Genomic DNA, 13,959 nt, shown 5'->3' on the forward strand with positions numbered 1-13,959 from the left:
CTGCGGGGCGTCACAGCATCCCGCGGCGGCGGCGAGCAGCGCCGAGCACCGGCCGAGCCCCGGCCGCCGCGCACCGCGCCGGGCTCCCCTGCGCTGCGCGGGGGCGAGGTGCGGCGGGGGGGGGCGAGCGGGGGGGAGGCTCCTTCTCTGGCTCTTTTTTTTTTCCGCCCCCCCCCCCCCCTCGCCTCTTTGCTAGATGCTCGGGGAGCGGAGAGGAGCAGGATCGGTGCCTCCGCCTCCTGGCTGCCGCAAGCTTCCTCTCTCGCAATACATTCATGCATACGGGGACGGCGCCGGCCCCGGGTCTCAGCCTCGCCGGTGGAGCAGGGGGGTGCGGGGGGGCTCCCGCTCCGCTCGTCGCCGCAGCATCAAAAAGGCAACCGGGTCAAACTTTGCAGAAACTCGTCCGTAGCCGTTCCGTGGCCCCGGCCGTGCCCGGCCGCTGCCGCCGGCTCCCGGGCAGGGACCCCCTCATGACAGCGGCTCCGCGCCCCGGCGGCGGGGTCGGCAGCAGGTCTCGGCCCCCCGCTCCCTCCCTGCCTCCCTCTCCTCCCTCCTTCGCCCAGTCCCATCCCTCCCCCTGCATTTCGCTTTTAAACTGCAGCTGTAGAAGCTAAACCTCCTTTGCAAAACCAGCATTTCCTCCCACATCTCCGTGAATTGTGGGTAATGTAGTTTTTTTTGAAACGTCTTTTTTTCCTTTTCTTTTTTTTTTTTTTTTGTGTTTTTAATTTAACTGCAGTGTATTTCCGCTTGGTTTTTCAGATTAAGATTTGCTTCTCCCAGCTGCAGCTTGGTGGATAGATTCAGCAAAGGGCTGGTCTCCCTAGTTGAGTATCTCCCCTAAACCCGCAGCCCTAGGCTGGATGGGCTGCGATTCCAGCGACTGGAACCGCAAAGCTCTCCGTAGCAGCGGAGGGTCTAAGGAGCAGCTGGAATAGCGAGAGAAATGTCTGAGGCAGCAGCGGCCTGTGGGAAAGTTGTACACTTCTACTGCAGATAGTTTTAGGAGCAACGTTGCTGGCTGGTCCTGCTGACCCTCAGCCAGCCGAGGAGCCCAATTTCAAGAGCTGAGCACCAGGTGAGGTGCGTGTGTCCAGCTTTTCGGTCATAGCTGCTGGGCGTCGAGCGTTGCGCAGGGCTGTGGGTGCGTGTGTCCTCCGCGACTTGTTTCTAAATAGAAAGCCTGGGGAACTGAGAGGTAAAAATTGCTTTGCCGGTGCCACTGGCGGTATGGTACAGCAGCGCAGAGCTAAGGAAATGCCTTTCAGTCCTTCCCGCCCCACGCTCACAGCAGGCTTGATTCGCTCACGCCGTGCCTGGCGGTTTCCAGCCCTGGGGACGTGGGGTCTGCCCTCGGCAGGAGACCGGAGCTGCGGGGTGATCCTGGCAAGTGAACGCCACGGGACGAGGGGAGGCAGGTTTGCTCTTTTCCACCCCCTTGGCAAGGGGGGGAGAAAACACAGTGCATGGATATGTTTTTCTTCTGCACGTTTCTCAAAGCATTGGTTAAGTAATTGTTTTAAACTGTCTCTGTGAAGGGCACAATTATAGTCACTAGCCCTGCAACAGATATAAAAACTAAGAACACGGTCAAGTCACAAGCGCAAAAGAAAGAAAGAATGAAATGAGCATCTCTGAATGAAATATCCAGTTGCTTCAGCAGCCTCCAGAAGGTGCTGAAATCCTTTGACATTTCCAAGACTCTTTCACACTTTTCAAACAAGCTTGTCACAGTTTCTCGGAGCATTATGAATCTGGTGAAACTGCATATTCTGCAACTCTAGTTTCACTGAAGCTTTAGCCAGGTCTTGCTTCAACTTGGCTGTCTCTGGTGTTCTGGTCAACTAGGAAATTGCATTATCTCATTCTAATTAAATCAGCTTTTCATCTTCAGCTGGAGTTTTCTTTGGGTTTTGGTCATGCCTGTCTCCTTCACGCTGCTTTGAATGATGAAGGCATTAGCACACTCCATCCCAGCGCGGCTGCATGAAGCTGTGCGCAGAACGGTTCCTGTGCCCGAGAGCGTGGTGCTCGCTGATGGAATTGCTGGAGATGCGAGGCCAAGCTGTGATAAGTAAGAATTAGGAGCGTCTGGTGATGCTGTGAGTTGCGTTTCCTTCTGCTGCTCATTTGATTCACTTGTCCATGTCTCATCGTAGCACGGCCATGCTCCGTTCCTGCTATTGCTCCCCCCAGCATCATGGCCTGCACCGTGCCTCCGTGTCCTTCCAGCACGTTTTCCAGGTTTACTGAAAGGCAGGGTCTCCCCTTCACCATCTGAGCAGCGGCAAATAATACCAGCCCACCAGAGGCTACGCTGTGCTGTGCTAATGGGCCTGACTGGCACTGCTGCGTGTGCTGTAAATGCTGCAGAATATTATATTTTATTTTGGCCAAGCTTTCTTTTTCACCTGTAGAAGAATCCCACCCAGGAATGCTGCGAATCTGCTTGCAAGCACTTTGGCTGCAAGCGCTGCTTCTTGGCCAGCTGCTGCCGGAGGCTGGGATGCACCAAAGCCGCCAGTGAATTGCAGCGAAAGGGGACGTTGCTGTCCCTCCCGTCCCACCGGCATCTCCCGCGTGGTCTGCGTGGCCATGCCAGCAGCTGATGCCAGGCATGGCCGTGGCTACGTGGGGACTTGTGGCCGGCAGCCCCCAGCCCCGGGGACTGCAGCACCGCAGGCAGGCAGGGGTGGGCAGCAGGCAGTGAGCACAGCCGGGACCGAGCCGACACGGTGCGTGGAGCGTGCCAGATTTGTCCGTCCGGATTTGTCCGTCTGGGCGTTCTCCGAGGCGCTCAATGACCTGTGTGGATCGGGTGTCAGGCCTGGAATAGCCCCGCCGGAGCAGGGAGCCTGTCTACGGGTTTAGCAGGGATATTTATAAACCCCTGGTTTTGTGGCTGTTTTGTGAGCAGAGCGCGTCTCCTCTAAGCCTGCCTGCGTCCCTTCCTCCGTGTGTGCGGCGGGACAGTGCTCAGCGTGGGTGTTACCCCCCCGAGCTCAGTTTCTCCAGCTGGGCCCGGCAGTGACAGCCTGCCCGGCTGCAGGAGAGACCAAATTGCTTTCCTTTCCCACTGCACTCTTGAGAGGGGTTTGCGAGCCCTGCCTCCGTCCCGCACTGCCCTTCCTCCTCCATCCTCCTCCCGCTGGGGACTGGTGCTGGGGTGCGAGGCGGGATTCCCACGCGGAGGCTGGGGCAGCTCTGCGTGTAAGGAAGAGAAATTCCCCCATATCGGTGTCAGCAGAAGAGGCAGGCACCAGATTAAATTAACTCCCTTGGGGGAGGGCTTTCAAGGTATTTTTTTCCCCCGTGACAACTCCTGAGGAACATGCTTAGCATGTTCGCTCAGCATCCCCAGCACAGGGCAGGACAGGAGGGAGAGACCAGCCTCCCTGTTTCTGCAGGCTCCTGGCCACCAGCGCTTTAACCCTCTGCTCGCAGACGTTCGCAAGGAGCCCCGCACAGCAGCCACCCTGCACGGGGTGGGAGAAACAGGGAGGGCGGCCAGCGGGGAGGTGACAGCCATAGCCAAGTTAACGCAGTGACAACAGTTATCTGGCCGACTGATGTCAGGTGGGATGAGATTTTCCGCATGCCTTAGAGCCAGGCAGCGGGATGAGGGCAGACAAATAGGGACAGGGCGCTGACGTCCCCGATAGCGTGAGAATGCCGCTGCACAGCTGGCGATCAGACGGGAGCTGGTGGGTGTCGGTGATGTGGCAGCGTCCGTACACGCTCCCGGGCTGCCGTGGCCCCGGATGGTACCTGAGCTGAACGGGGCTGTGGTTTATGGGCTGGGTAAGGGCACCTGAGGAGGGGACGAGCTCTTCCCCTGGCTAGGATCGTCATTGCAGACTAGGGGCAGGTTTCTGGAGGGTGTGATTCAGAAATAAATTGACGTGTATTATTTTCCTTTGATTCATTAGGGGGAAAATATGAGCAAAGCCCAGGGGCGAGGGCTCCTCAGGACCTCTGGCACTTGCTTGGCCAAGCATTGCCCTCACCTCTGGCCAGTCTGTCTGTGAGATGGGCAGAGGCTGGATGCATAGTTCATCCAGAGGATTTTGAGATCTATGGATAAAAAGTGTGAAGAAAGTGCAAAATTTTTCTTATTATCTTAGAAAGCCGAGAACCACCATTCATTTAGCACTTAAGCTCTCCACTGCGTTTTGGACAAGACTTAAAGATACCTGGGCCAGGGTACCTGTGCAAATACTGACCTCTGTAACTGGCCATTTGTGTAGGCAGATGTCACTGGCACCAAGAGACGTGCCTGTTCTGCTCCTCAGTGCATTACTCATCTTCTCCACTTCTCTGTTCGTGGGGGATTTCCAGCCTATTTGCATAGGAATAATCCTGTTCCTGGAGCACGTGGGTGGTGCGGAGCTGCGACAGCCCGTTGCCCAGGGAAGGTAACTCGGGGATGGCAGCCCGGGTGGATCTGGCTCAGGCGGTTGCTGCAGCCGGCTGCTGTCCTTCGGGCAGGAGGAACTGAGATGGACGGTCTCTCCCAGCGGTGCGTGAGGCTTAGATCCACGCAGCTGCAGTTCAGGGACTGTAGCAAGATCGTTCAGACCTGTGAACTGGAGCTGCGAGCGCAGACGGGAGGTTCTCGTGAGGGCTTGCCAGCGCTTGTGATCGGCGGGTGGGAGATGTCTCAGAGGGGTTCACCCCAGCTGCGGTAGGGAGCGGGGAGGTGGGAGGCTGACGGCAGCCGTGAACAGACCAAGCGATGGAGCACAACGCGCCACGGCAGGAGAGACAGCACTTCTTCCCTGTCCTCTGCAGGAGGAATCCCCAGGGCCTGGCGTGAGCCTTCCTCCTCCCCATCCCGCGATGCCCGCTCCCCTGCGGCCGGTACCTGTGCTGCTGATCACCCTGCAGCTCCGGGACGTGGGCACCGCCTGTCACCCGCTTTCAGCGTGGGATCCGCGATGCTGGATGACACGGCAGAAACGTGTGCGGTATTGAGGCCACGCTCAGCGCTGGGGGCAGGGGGATGGGAATTCATTAGCGGCGCCGTGTCTCTCTTAATCAGGAGGCAGGTGATGCTTCTCCTTGGGTCAGGGGACGAGGTGAGCGGTGGAAGTCGCTGCAGGGGTGCACCCTGAGCAGGGAGAGAGGATGGGGCTAGTGATGTTTGAAAGGTACCCATGCCAAGGAGAGGAAGGTGGTATTTAGGGTGCGCTAGCAGGGGTGAATGTTGCAGAACAGACAAATCGAGAAGATACCCAGGGAGAGCCCCTTGGGGGGAAGCTCCCGAGCAGTGCCCAGCCTTGCAGCTTGCAAAGCCAGGCGGCACAGCCCACCGTGGGAGCAATACCAGCTGCCTTGGGGAGGCGGGGATGCCGTGATCTCCTCTGGCTCTGACTCGCCGACACTGAAATGTGAATTGTAGTGCAAAAAACTACATTTCCCAGTTTCCCTTGCAGCCCAGGGGAATAAGCAATTGGAAGATTTAAATAGACCAGGCCAGAAGCAGCCAACCTTTGGCACAATGTTTTTCCCTCCTCTTCTTCCAATCTATTGGCTGTTTAACCTTTTTCCCTGGCACTGGAGTGGCTGCCAAGCCTGGCATTAATTTTCCTTCCAAGCTTGCTAGGCCCATGAAGTAAACAGCCATGTGCATTCCTTACTCTATATTTAACAGCTGCAGTCTGTGCTGGGGGCAACTGCAACAGAGGGGAACCTTTGTAGCTTCCCAAATTCACGGCTCGTGAGGGTGGGAGTGGGGGAAGCTTTCTGCAGGGAGAAGAGGGATTTCTCTCCTTCCCGGTATTTGCAAAGCAGGTTGCGTTAGAGAGAGACTGCAATGCCAGCATCCCAGCCGCGGTCCAGGGCAAGAGACAGGAACAATGTCCTCAACAGGGCTGAGTTCCTTTCCCTGAATCAGCCCTTGAAGGGGAACCAGGAGAGCAGGAGCTCCAGCAGAAAGCAGAGCGGCCAGGCCGGGGCAGCTGGTGCCCAGAACAGCAACCCCAAGGAGCGGAGGCAGTCGCAGCAGCTGCCCGAAGAGGACTGCATGCAGCTCAACCCCTCCTTCAAGGGAATCGCCTTCAACTCTCTGCTGGCCATTGATATCTGCATGTCCAAGAGGCTGGGAGTGTGTGCCAACAGAGCCTCCTCCTGGGGTGGTGCCCGCTCCATGATTAACCTCCTGGGGATAACGGGGCACGGGATCCCCTGGATTGCGGGTACGCTCATCTGCCTGGTGAAGAGCAGCACGCTGGCAGGCCAAGAGGTCCTCATGAACCTGCTGCTAGGTGAGTGGCAAACCTCCCTCCCCGCCGGGAAAGCCCAGCCCTGGTCAGAAGGGACAGCGGCACCGGGACTCCTCCTCTGACTGCTTCCGCCACCAATGTGGTCAGGAAGCAAGGAGTGACCTTTAGGGTGAATGCTGCACTTATTGGCCGTCTGGGTCCTGGGTACCACAGGTGATGGATGTAGCAAAAAGTTGTCTAAGAGGGATGGAGTAATCCTGATAGCTGGTGACACCCACGGAGTAGGGGCAGGTCCCCGGTCCTGCATGGGGCAGGGTTGTCCAGTCAGACCAAGGAAGTGCCTGTGATGCGCAGGTGGATACCAGCAGCGATGTCTTTTATTTAATCTATGGTCTTCTGCCTTGGTGGTTTGATAGGTGGGGAAAACATAAAGATGTTAATCTTTGATATCTGGATCAATTCCTGAGGATATCCTTGGAAAAAAAAAAAGATTTCCATCCCCTCACCACCTTCTTGAACAGACCCTGGCTCCACATCTCAGCCACCGCGTGATGGAGTCCTGTCTCCTTCCCTGCTGTGATTTAATCTCGCATCCTCCTTCCCATGAGGACCTTTCTTGCTGCTGTCCCCATTTCCATGTGCTAATTTGACCCAGAGGCCGTGCAGATGGGCTGGGATCTCTCTGGCTCTCCTGCTAGTCCTTTCTTGTGCAGTGGTCGGTGTCCTTGTTTCTGGAGGTTGAGATGTGTCAAAGGAGTTGTCTTCTGGGTTGAGCAGGGCCCATCCCACCCGTGTAGACTGATGTCCTGTCAGTAACCAGGCTGAGCTCTAGGTGTGACTTGCCTTAGATCCTGGCCTAAACCCACCCTGGCCGCGTCTACCTGAGGACCTTGCTCTTCTCTCTCTTCTGCCTTTGCCATGGGGCCCAGTTATCAGATTTTTCCTTGTGACAAGTTACTGTCTCATCTGGCTGTGATCAGCCCTAGTGTTTCACGCTCCCCAAAAAAACAGCGATCGGAGCTCCTGCTTTTGATTGGTAGGAGAAGTATAAAACATTGGATGTAGGCCTTTGGTTCTCAGGGAGTCTTTTGGGGGGACGTAGGGACATTTTATTTCAGCGACACCACAGGAAAGGGACGTCCTGTCTGCGGGGGCTGACTGTGATGCGATACGGGCTCTGTGTCATGGTCCCAGGTTCTTTTTCAGAAGTTCATCCTTCGGAGAGGGCGAAGGTTGCACCGAACTGGCTTGAAAAGCACAGTGGTAGCTGCCTTTTCTCCCCTCTGCCTTTGAAAGAGACTGTCCTCATGTTGTGACATCTAATGAAGGGAGGCCATCGCGGGGAAGAAGCCAGAATAGCATCGGCGTGATGTGGAGCCCAGCGACGTCAGCAGTTCTTCCAGGGGCTCCTCGGTGTGCTGGGTCAACCGCTCACGGAGAAAAGAAGCTCCATTTAAAAGGGCACGAGAATGAAATAGTAGGTGACTAACATCAGCTGGCACAGCTTCCAGATGTCTCTTGACCCGAGAGCCTTTGACCGTTTTGGAGCCTGAAAACTGACCTCTTTTTGACTCCAAAATATTTGAGATCCTTACAAAGAGCTAATGCCACCTTTGGCTTAAAAACAAGAAAAGTTTTCTTGCTCTTCTGTTGCCATGTGAGGAGGTCAAATGCAAAACCACCTCCAGGTTGCACTGAAACTTTGAGTATCAGGTGGTCGCTGAGAGAGCTCAGCCCTGCACCACTACCTGCATCTCCAGGTCTCCTGAGCTCAAATGTGGTGCCCGGGGACAACTCGGGGGGGGTTCTGAAGTCTTGCTTGCTTGCCTAAACACACTACTCCCATCCCTCTTCTCCACCTGCCAAGAAAGAAAATAGTTAAATTGTGTGAAGGACTGGTTTACAATGTGACTTGAGAGCTCCGTAGGTCTGGCAGCCTCCAAAGAGCTCCACTTTGCCCTGCGAGTAGACAACGCTGACTGGTTGGACTGACCAAGGTGCCCTGAGCCTCTCTTGTGAGAGCTTCCTCAGCAGGACTTGTGTCACCCCGCAGAGCAGATCTCTGCTGCGAGTGTGGCCTTGGTTTGATATTTAAGATTGCAGTCAGGAGCTCCGAGTATCTGAGTAGCTGCTGCTGTAATACCTGCATTGCTGATGGAGGAAGGAGTCTGGCTGGGGAGCGTGGGGCTGGTGGACCTAGACAGATCCCATGAGAAGTGGGGTCTCAGGAGTAAATAGGAAGGGTATGGCATGACTGCTGCATCTGGCATCCTTGGTCCCTCTCGCTGCTGTCTTCCTGTGGATCAAATCCCTCGGGATGTGGTGTAAAGCCCTCCTGGGTAGGGACAGGTCAAAGGGAAGGGAACCTCCTGGTGCTTCCCTGGTGTCCTGGGAAGAGGAAAGCAGGGAAGTTGGGGCTGTCTATGGTACCCCTTCCCTACCTCCCCTGGCTCTCCTCCCTTCCCCCTGCCTGCTGAGAGTTTGATACATCAAGCAGAATTTCTGATGCAGTCTCTGGGCAGGGAGCCAGCCCATCATAGAGCACTTGTTTAGGATTTGCAATCAGGCTTTCAAGGCGAGGAGACAGGAGACTGCTGAAGTGGGACCAGGAACCTGGCAGAAGCACCACTGCAGATGGAGGGGGGGCACTTGCGCCTGAGGAGCTCTTGGCGGGAGCTTTGCCAACACATGCGGGAGCATTTAGGGTGAGAGGATCTGACCCTGGGATGCTCCATCCATCCCAACTGCAGATGTTGATTAGCAACCCCAAGCAATGTTTTCCCTCCGTGTTTGTCATCTGTGATGGAATTTATTGATTCTCCTCATCGTAATCTTTTCCAGCAAATGCCAAACAGCCAGAGCAGCACGCTCACAGCCTGTTACTGAAAAGATGGGAGAAATCAGATATCTGTGCCCACTATAAAAATCCCTCTGCCAGAATGTGCTTTCAGGAAGACTATCTCAGCATTGCCAGCCCTGGCTGTTGAAGAGTCAGGAAGAAAGTCTGCACCCCCCGGCCAAATCGAGAAAACCATAACTCAGGAAACCCCCCAGTTTTAGAGTTCATTTTATTTGTCTGCCGGTGTTGGAACTTTTAGGACCGTTCAAGACTTTCTCTGCAATCACAAGGATTTCATGAAAACTGAGGTGCTTCTTAGAAAATCGTTTGAACTTTTCAATCAGGCTTTCAGGGGGAAAACTTTCACTAAAATTCCCAGATCTGCTTCAGAACCAGACAGAAACTCCATTAAACCCTGGGGGAAGCAGCACCTCGGTTTTTGGTTCTGATCCATCTGGTGAGGATGTGGATCCAAATTTAGTGATTCATTGACTGCAAAGCCAGCAAAGAACATTTGGATCATTGATCTAACCCACGGCAAAATACAGGCTGTAGCACATCCCTTAATTTATTTCTGTTCAATTTGTTAAGGGAAAAAACCCAAACACTCAATCTGATGTACAATTACAAGCGAGGGTGAACTTGTCAGAACCATTTCTATATTACTGCAGTGGTAGGTAGTCTCACAAGCGCCTTGCTTTTAGTTTGACTCTTCTCTTCCCTTCATTGCGTCTGCATACCCTTGTCTCTTCAGCTGAATAGCTCTTTTAGCCAACATCTCTTCTGCCTTTCAATATTTTGGATAGTGCTCAAGTCATTTCTTCCCCTCCTATTTATTAAGCTAAACAGATTGATCTTGTTAGACTGATGGTCTTTCCAGGTCCAGGCACCTTCTTACTGCGATGGGGATGGACTATGGTCATCTACCCAAAGTGGTCGGTCCGGTGAAGTCCAGCTATTGTGTTTAGAGCCAAATTGCCACCTTGTTTAGTTATCTGCAGTCCAGTCGTGTGCCTTTGCTGTCGGAAGGTATCTGCTTGGTTAACCCTTGCACATAAAATACGTATTTGTGCTCGGTTTGAATTACCAGCCATTAACTGGTTCTGCTTTGGTCATGGCTTTCTGAAATAGGTATTCAGAGTAGGAGAAGAGAAAGCCCTGGTCTTCTCTTTGCCTGCTGTCTCAGTGACACAGGTCCCAGTCCTCATCCATCACCAGCTGGCTCTGCATCCCGCTTCCGAGGGGCGGGTTGGCTCTTTGGTGCTGTCACTAAGCATTTATCGCCACCAAGTGAAGCAGTGCCGCAGGGTGTGGACGCATCATCGCGAGCAGCGTGGCAGGCTGAGGATGGGTGGCTTGCCACAGGAGGAGGAAAGGAGGGGAGCCCAGGGCCACTTCTCCACTCCCGAAAGTCAGCAAGAAGGCAGTTCTTGCTCTCTCCAGCCTTCTCCCTGAATACTGACCTAGCTTTAGTCTGACTGGGAACCAAGCCATGGTATTCTGAGGTGTAGTCCCCTGCAGAGCTGTGACTTTATCCTGAACCATAGATATATTTATTTAAAATATATAAAAATACATATATATGGCCAGGACTCTGCACCCCAGCAGCTTCCAAGCAAGACCAGATTGGCAGGTGGGTTAGGAAGGAAAGAGAGCGAGAAATGCCGTCACCAGGCCCCTCGAGACCCCGCTGACCCTGCTCTAACAATACGGAGGTGCTTCAGGGATTGTCATGCTTTTTTCTTTGGAGTCCGTGTGGTGAGACTCCAGATAGTACAGCCCGTTGCTGGTAAAGGTCACTGAGTAGATTAAATGCCCGGGCAGTACAGACAAGCTCAGCCTGTCGAGCCTCAGGGCTCGGCAGCCCAGACCCAGGAGAGAGGCCGGGGAGTTGCACGGCAGATGGATCAGTCTGTATGCAGCAGAGCTTGCTAAGCCGAGAGCTCCAGAGGTGGTTTGGGGCCAGATGTGTCTATTTTTTCCCCTCTCATTTTCCCACTGTGAGGCTGGGGATTTTCTGAGCCAGACAAGGCAGATGATATTTCAGCAGGGAAGGGGAGAGCAGCTCGGGAGCCGGTGCCCTGCATGAACCGGTGCCCTCCTTGTAAAACCTGGCACATGGAGGAGGTTGAGCCCCTGTCCTGCTCCCCTCCTAGCCCTGCCAGTGCTCCCTGGGATCTCAGCAAGTTTGCAGCACGTCTGCCCAGTGAGGTGGAAACGTTTAAATGTCAAGTGACCCAACATGACTGACCCATGGTGGGGGCCAGGCAGAGGGAACAACACAGATGCCCACTCCCTGCATCCAGACACAAGTCCAGCCTGGCATTAAATATCCCTCTTCTATCACATCAGGCTGCTAGTCTGCTTCTTGTTGTCCTGCCCAGATAGAGCAGTTTAAGTCCCTGGTCCTTTGGTGGGTGCCGTCCTCACCCTTCATCCCTTCACAGCTGATGAGCTCAGGCATCTCTGAACAGCAAGCGATGCCCAGCTCTCCCAGCTTCCCTGACCCCTTCCCTTTCTCGCCTGCTTCCTCTATAGCAAACGGATCCTGTTCACTGCAGGGCAGGCTTGCAGGTCTGCAGTGTCCCTTCAGATAAAGGACAGTCAGTGACAGGCTGCGACCCGTTTGATGGTGGCCGGAGCAGGCAGGGGGTATTTTCAGAGACCCGCATAGGGCATCTGTCAGACCCATGGTCTGATCAGCCCCTTGGTAGCAGGCAGCATCGAGGAGCGCAGGTCCTGGCTGGCTGCTTGGTGCTGAGGATGCTGCGAGCCCTGCAGCCGTCAGCGTGCAGCCCTTGGGGAAACTGCAGTAAGCTGAAATTCAACCCTCATGCAGAGCGAGCAGGCGAAATGTTCCAGAGCCTGAATGCAGAGTGAAAGAGAAAAGAAGTGTGAGGGTTGTTGAATGGGAAGAGGGGGAATAAACATGGGAAATGAGTCATCCTTATGTCTGTCACTCCGGGAACAGCTTCCCAGTGCCCCTGCCTGGAGCTCAAAGGGGACAGTAGCTGTTTCACTCAGGCAGAGCCAGCCCTGCTGGAGAAGCTGAGCCAGGCTCTGGCCCGAAGGGAGATCCCGAGAAACGGGTGAGTGTGTTTGCCTCTAACGCGCCTTGACAGGAGCAGTGGTTGGGAAGAGGAAGGTGGAGGAGTGTTGGGCAGCGAGGTGAGTCGCTGGGAGGAGCGGCGGGCAGAGAGAGCCCATCGGGTATCCCGCTCCGGGCCAGGCTTGTTGATGGGAGAGAGGAATCGGATGAACTGTCTCTTTTTCCTCCCGTTGGAAGAAATCTCCATGTTTTCACCTGGAACACAGTTCTGGTCTCGCTCTCCATTTCCATCTATACAGGAATGCTGGCAGACATACCTGATCCGGGTCTAACGCACCGTGAAATGTGATGTTTGGAGGCCTTCTGAGCACCACAGAATCAGCCCCAAGTTGTTGTTTGTTTTTTTTTTTCCGATTTGCCTTATTGAAGGCAGCAGGGTGTAAACACAAGCCTAAGCAGCGCTGAGTCCGAGCGAGGAGCCCAGCCTTTGTGAGCCGGGAGATGCTGTTGGTCATCAGCCCAAGGCAGCTTTCTTCCTCCAGCTCATCCCGTACGGTGCCGTCGTGCTTGTGTGTGTTGCAGCGCGTGGTTCTGGGATGTGTTGATGCTCCCTGCCCTGCTGCCATAGCGTACAGGGACATTGCAAGCTGTCGGAGCCCTTCTGGGAGGCAGCTGAGCCATCCTGGAGGCTGCTGAGCTCATTTTCCCCATCAGCACGAGCCCTTCTCTCTGCGCTCGCCCTCTCGCCCGCGTCTCGTCCCCAGGCCGTGCAGACCCCCAGCGAGGCAGCCCCGCTCAGTAATTGATGCTGAGATACAAATGGCCCAGCTCCCAGGGGCACAGTATTTCCAAGGGGAGAACTCCAGGCAGCCTGTGTTTGCACTCGGGGCTGTTTCTAATCATCTAGGATATAGCGGGTCTATTTTTAGTTGTTGGGTTTTTTTTAATTAATTGCACAATGCTGCTTTCCACCCTTTTTTCACCTCCCCGTGGCCACTTACCCCACTCTGCTGCTTGCTCAGCCAAAAAATAACCTCCCCCCAAAACGCTGCAGTGTCTGATTCATTGGTTCTTCAATGTGTCATGCCATCTGTGCCTTTTGTCAGCTCTTACACCTAATAGTACCACATTTGGGGAAGAAAATGGAGTAGAGGAGTTGAGCTCTTCCAGCTCCCACCGACTCCACCGGAGAGAGGGTGAAGATGCGTTTGAAACCTGCATCTTTCCTTAATGTCAACTAGTCAAGGCTGCAAACAGCTCATTTTCCAGGTCAGGGAGCCTAATGCCTGCGGGAGATTTGGGAAGTTCAGAAGCAGTAGGATGGGGCATGTAAGTAAAAAAAAGGAAAAAAAAATTAATTCTAATTGTGGAGCAAAAGGAGCTGTTTCCTGGCAACGGTGACATTTGTCCAGGGTTCACTCCTGAGTGAGGTTGGCTAATCTGGGAAATACAGGACCTTTAAAGCCAGCCTTGGCCCCACACGAGGCCTCGGTAGCTGTGGCAGGGAGCACTTGCCATCTCAGCGGGGTTGGTGCAGGTGGGACCTGGGTCAGAGCAGGCTGCAGGCTCTGAAGCCCAGGCAATGAGTTACTGCCAGCTTGTCTCTGCTTTAAAACGGTACCGGGGCTGGGCAGAGGGGGTTGTCTGATGCACATCTGCTCCCACGCTTGGGTGCCTCCTGAGCTCACGAGATGGGCTCGCTCGCCGTTCCTGGGCATTTACCTCCCCCTTGTCCTCTCCCCGTGTGCTCAGCCGTGGCGCTGGGAGGCTGAAGTCCAGCTTGTGACTCTTTCTGATCCCAGTCTCACAGGCTGGGCTCTGGAGAGCTGCCTCGTCTCATCCAA

The 13,959-nt window shown here is 54.7% G+C and overlaps 1 protein-coding gene across 4 annotated transcripts in view; it reads left to right on the plus strand.

Annotated features, from left to right (window-relative positions):
- Positions 1-13,959, plus strand: part of PLPP7 (phospholipid phosphatase 7 (inactive)) — a 36,157-nt gene that overhangs the window by 16,571 nt on the left and 5,627 nt on the right. For 2 of the 4 annotated variants that reach the window (XM_087752796.1, XM_087752797.1), the window contains 3 exons: positions 766-1,086; positions 4,795-4,970; positions 5,797-6,269. In XM_087752796.1, coding sequence (XP_087608922.1) covers positions 5,819-6,269 — 451 coding nt within the window. In that variant the 5' untranslated portion in view covers positions 766-1,086; positions 4,795-4,970; positions 5,797-5,818. Of the gene's footprint in view, positions 1-230; positions 667-765; positions 1,087-4,794; positions 4,971-5,796; positions 6,270-13,959 lie in introns of those variants that run through there. The other 2 variants (XM_087752798.1, XM_009476964.2) reach the window with 2 other exon arrangements.

This window comes from Nipponia nippon, unplaced genomic scaffold, assembly GCF_047370975.1.
Source record: "Nipponia nippon isolate SJK-2023a ecotype South Korea unplaced genomic scaffold, ASM4737097v1 scaffold_16, whole genome shotgun sequence".
Taxonomy (NCBI): domain Eukaryota; kingdom Metazoa; phylum Chordata; class Aves; order Pelecaniformes; family Threskiornithidae; genus Nipponia; species Nipponia nippon.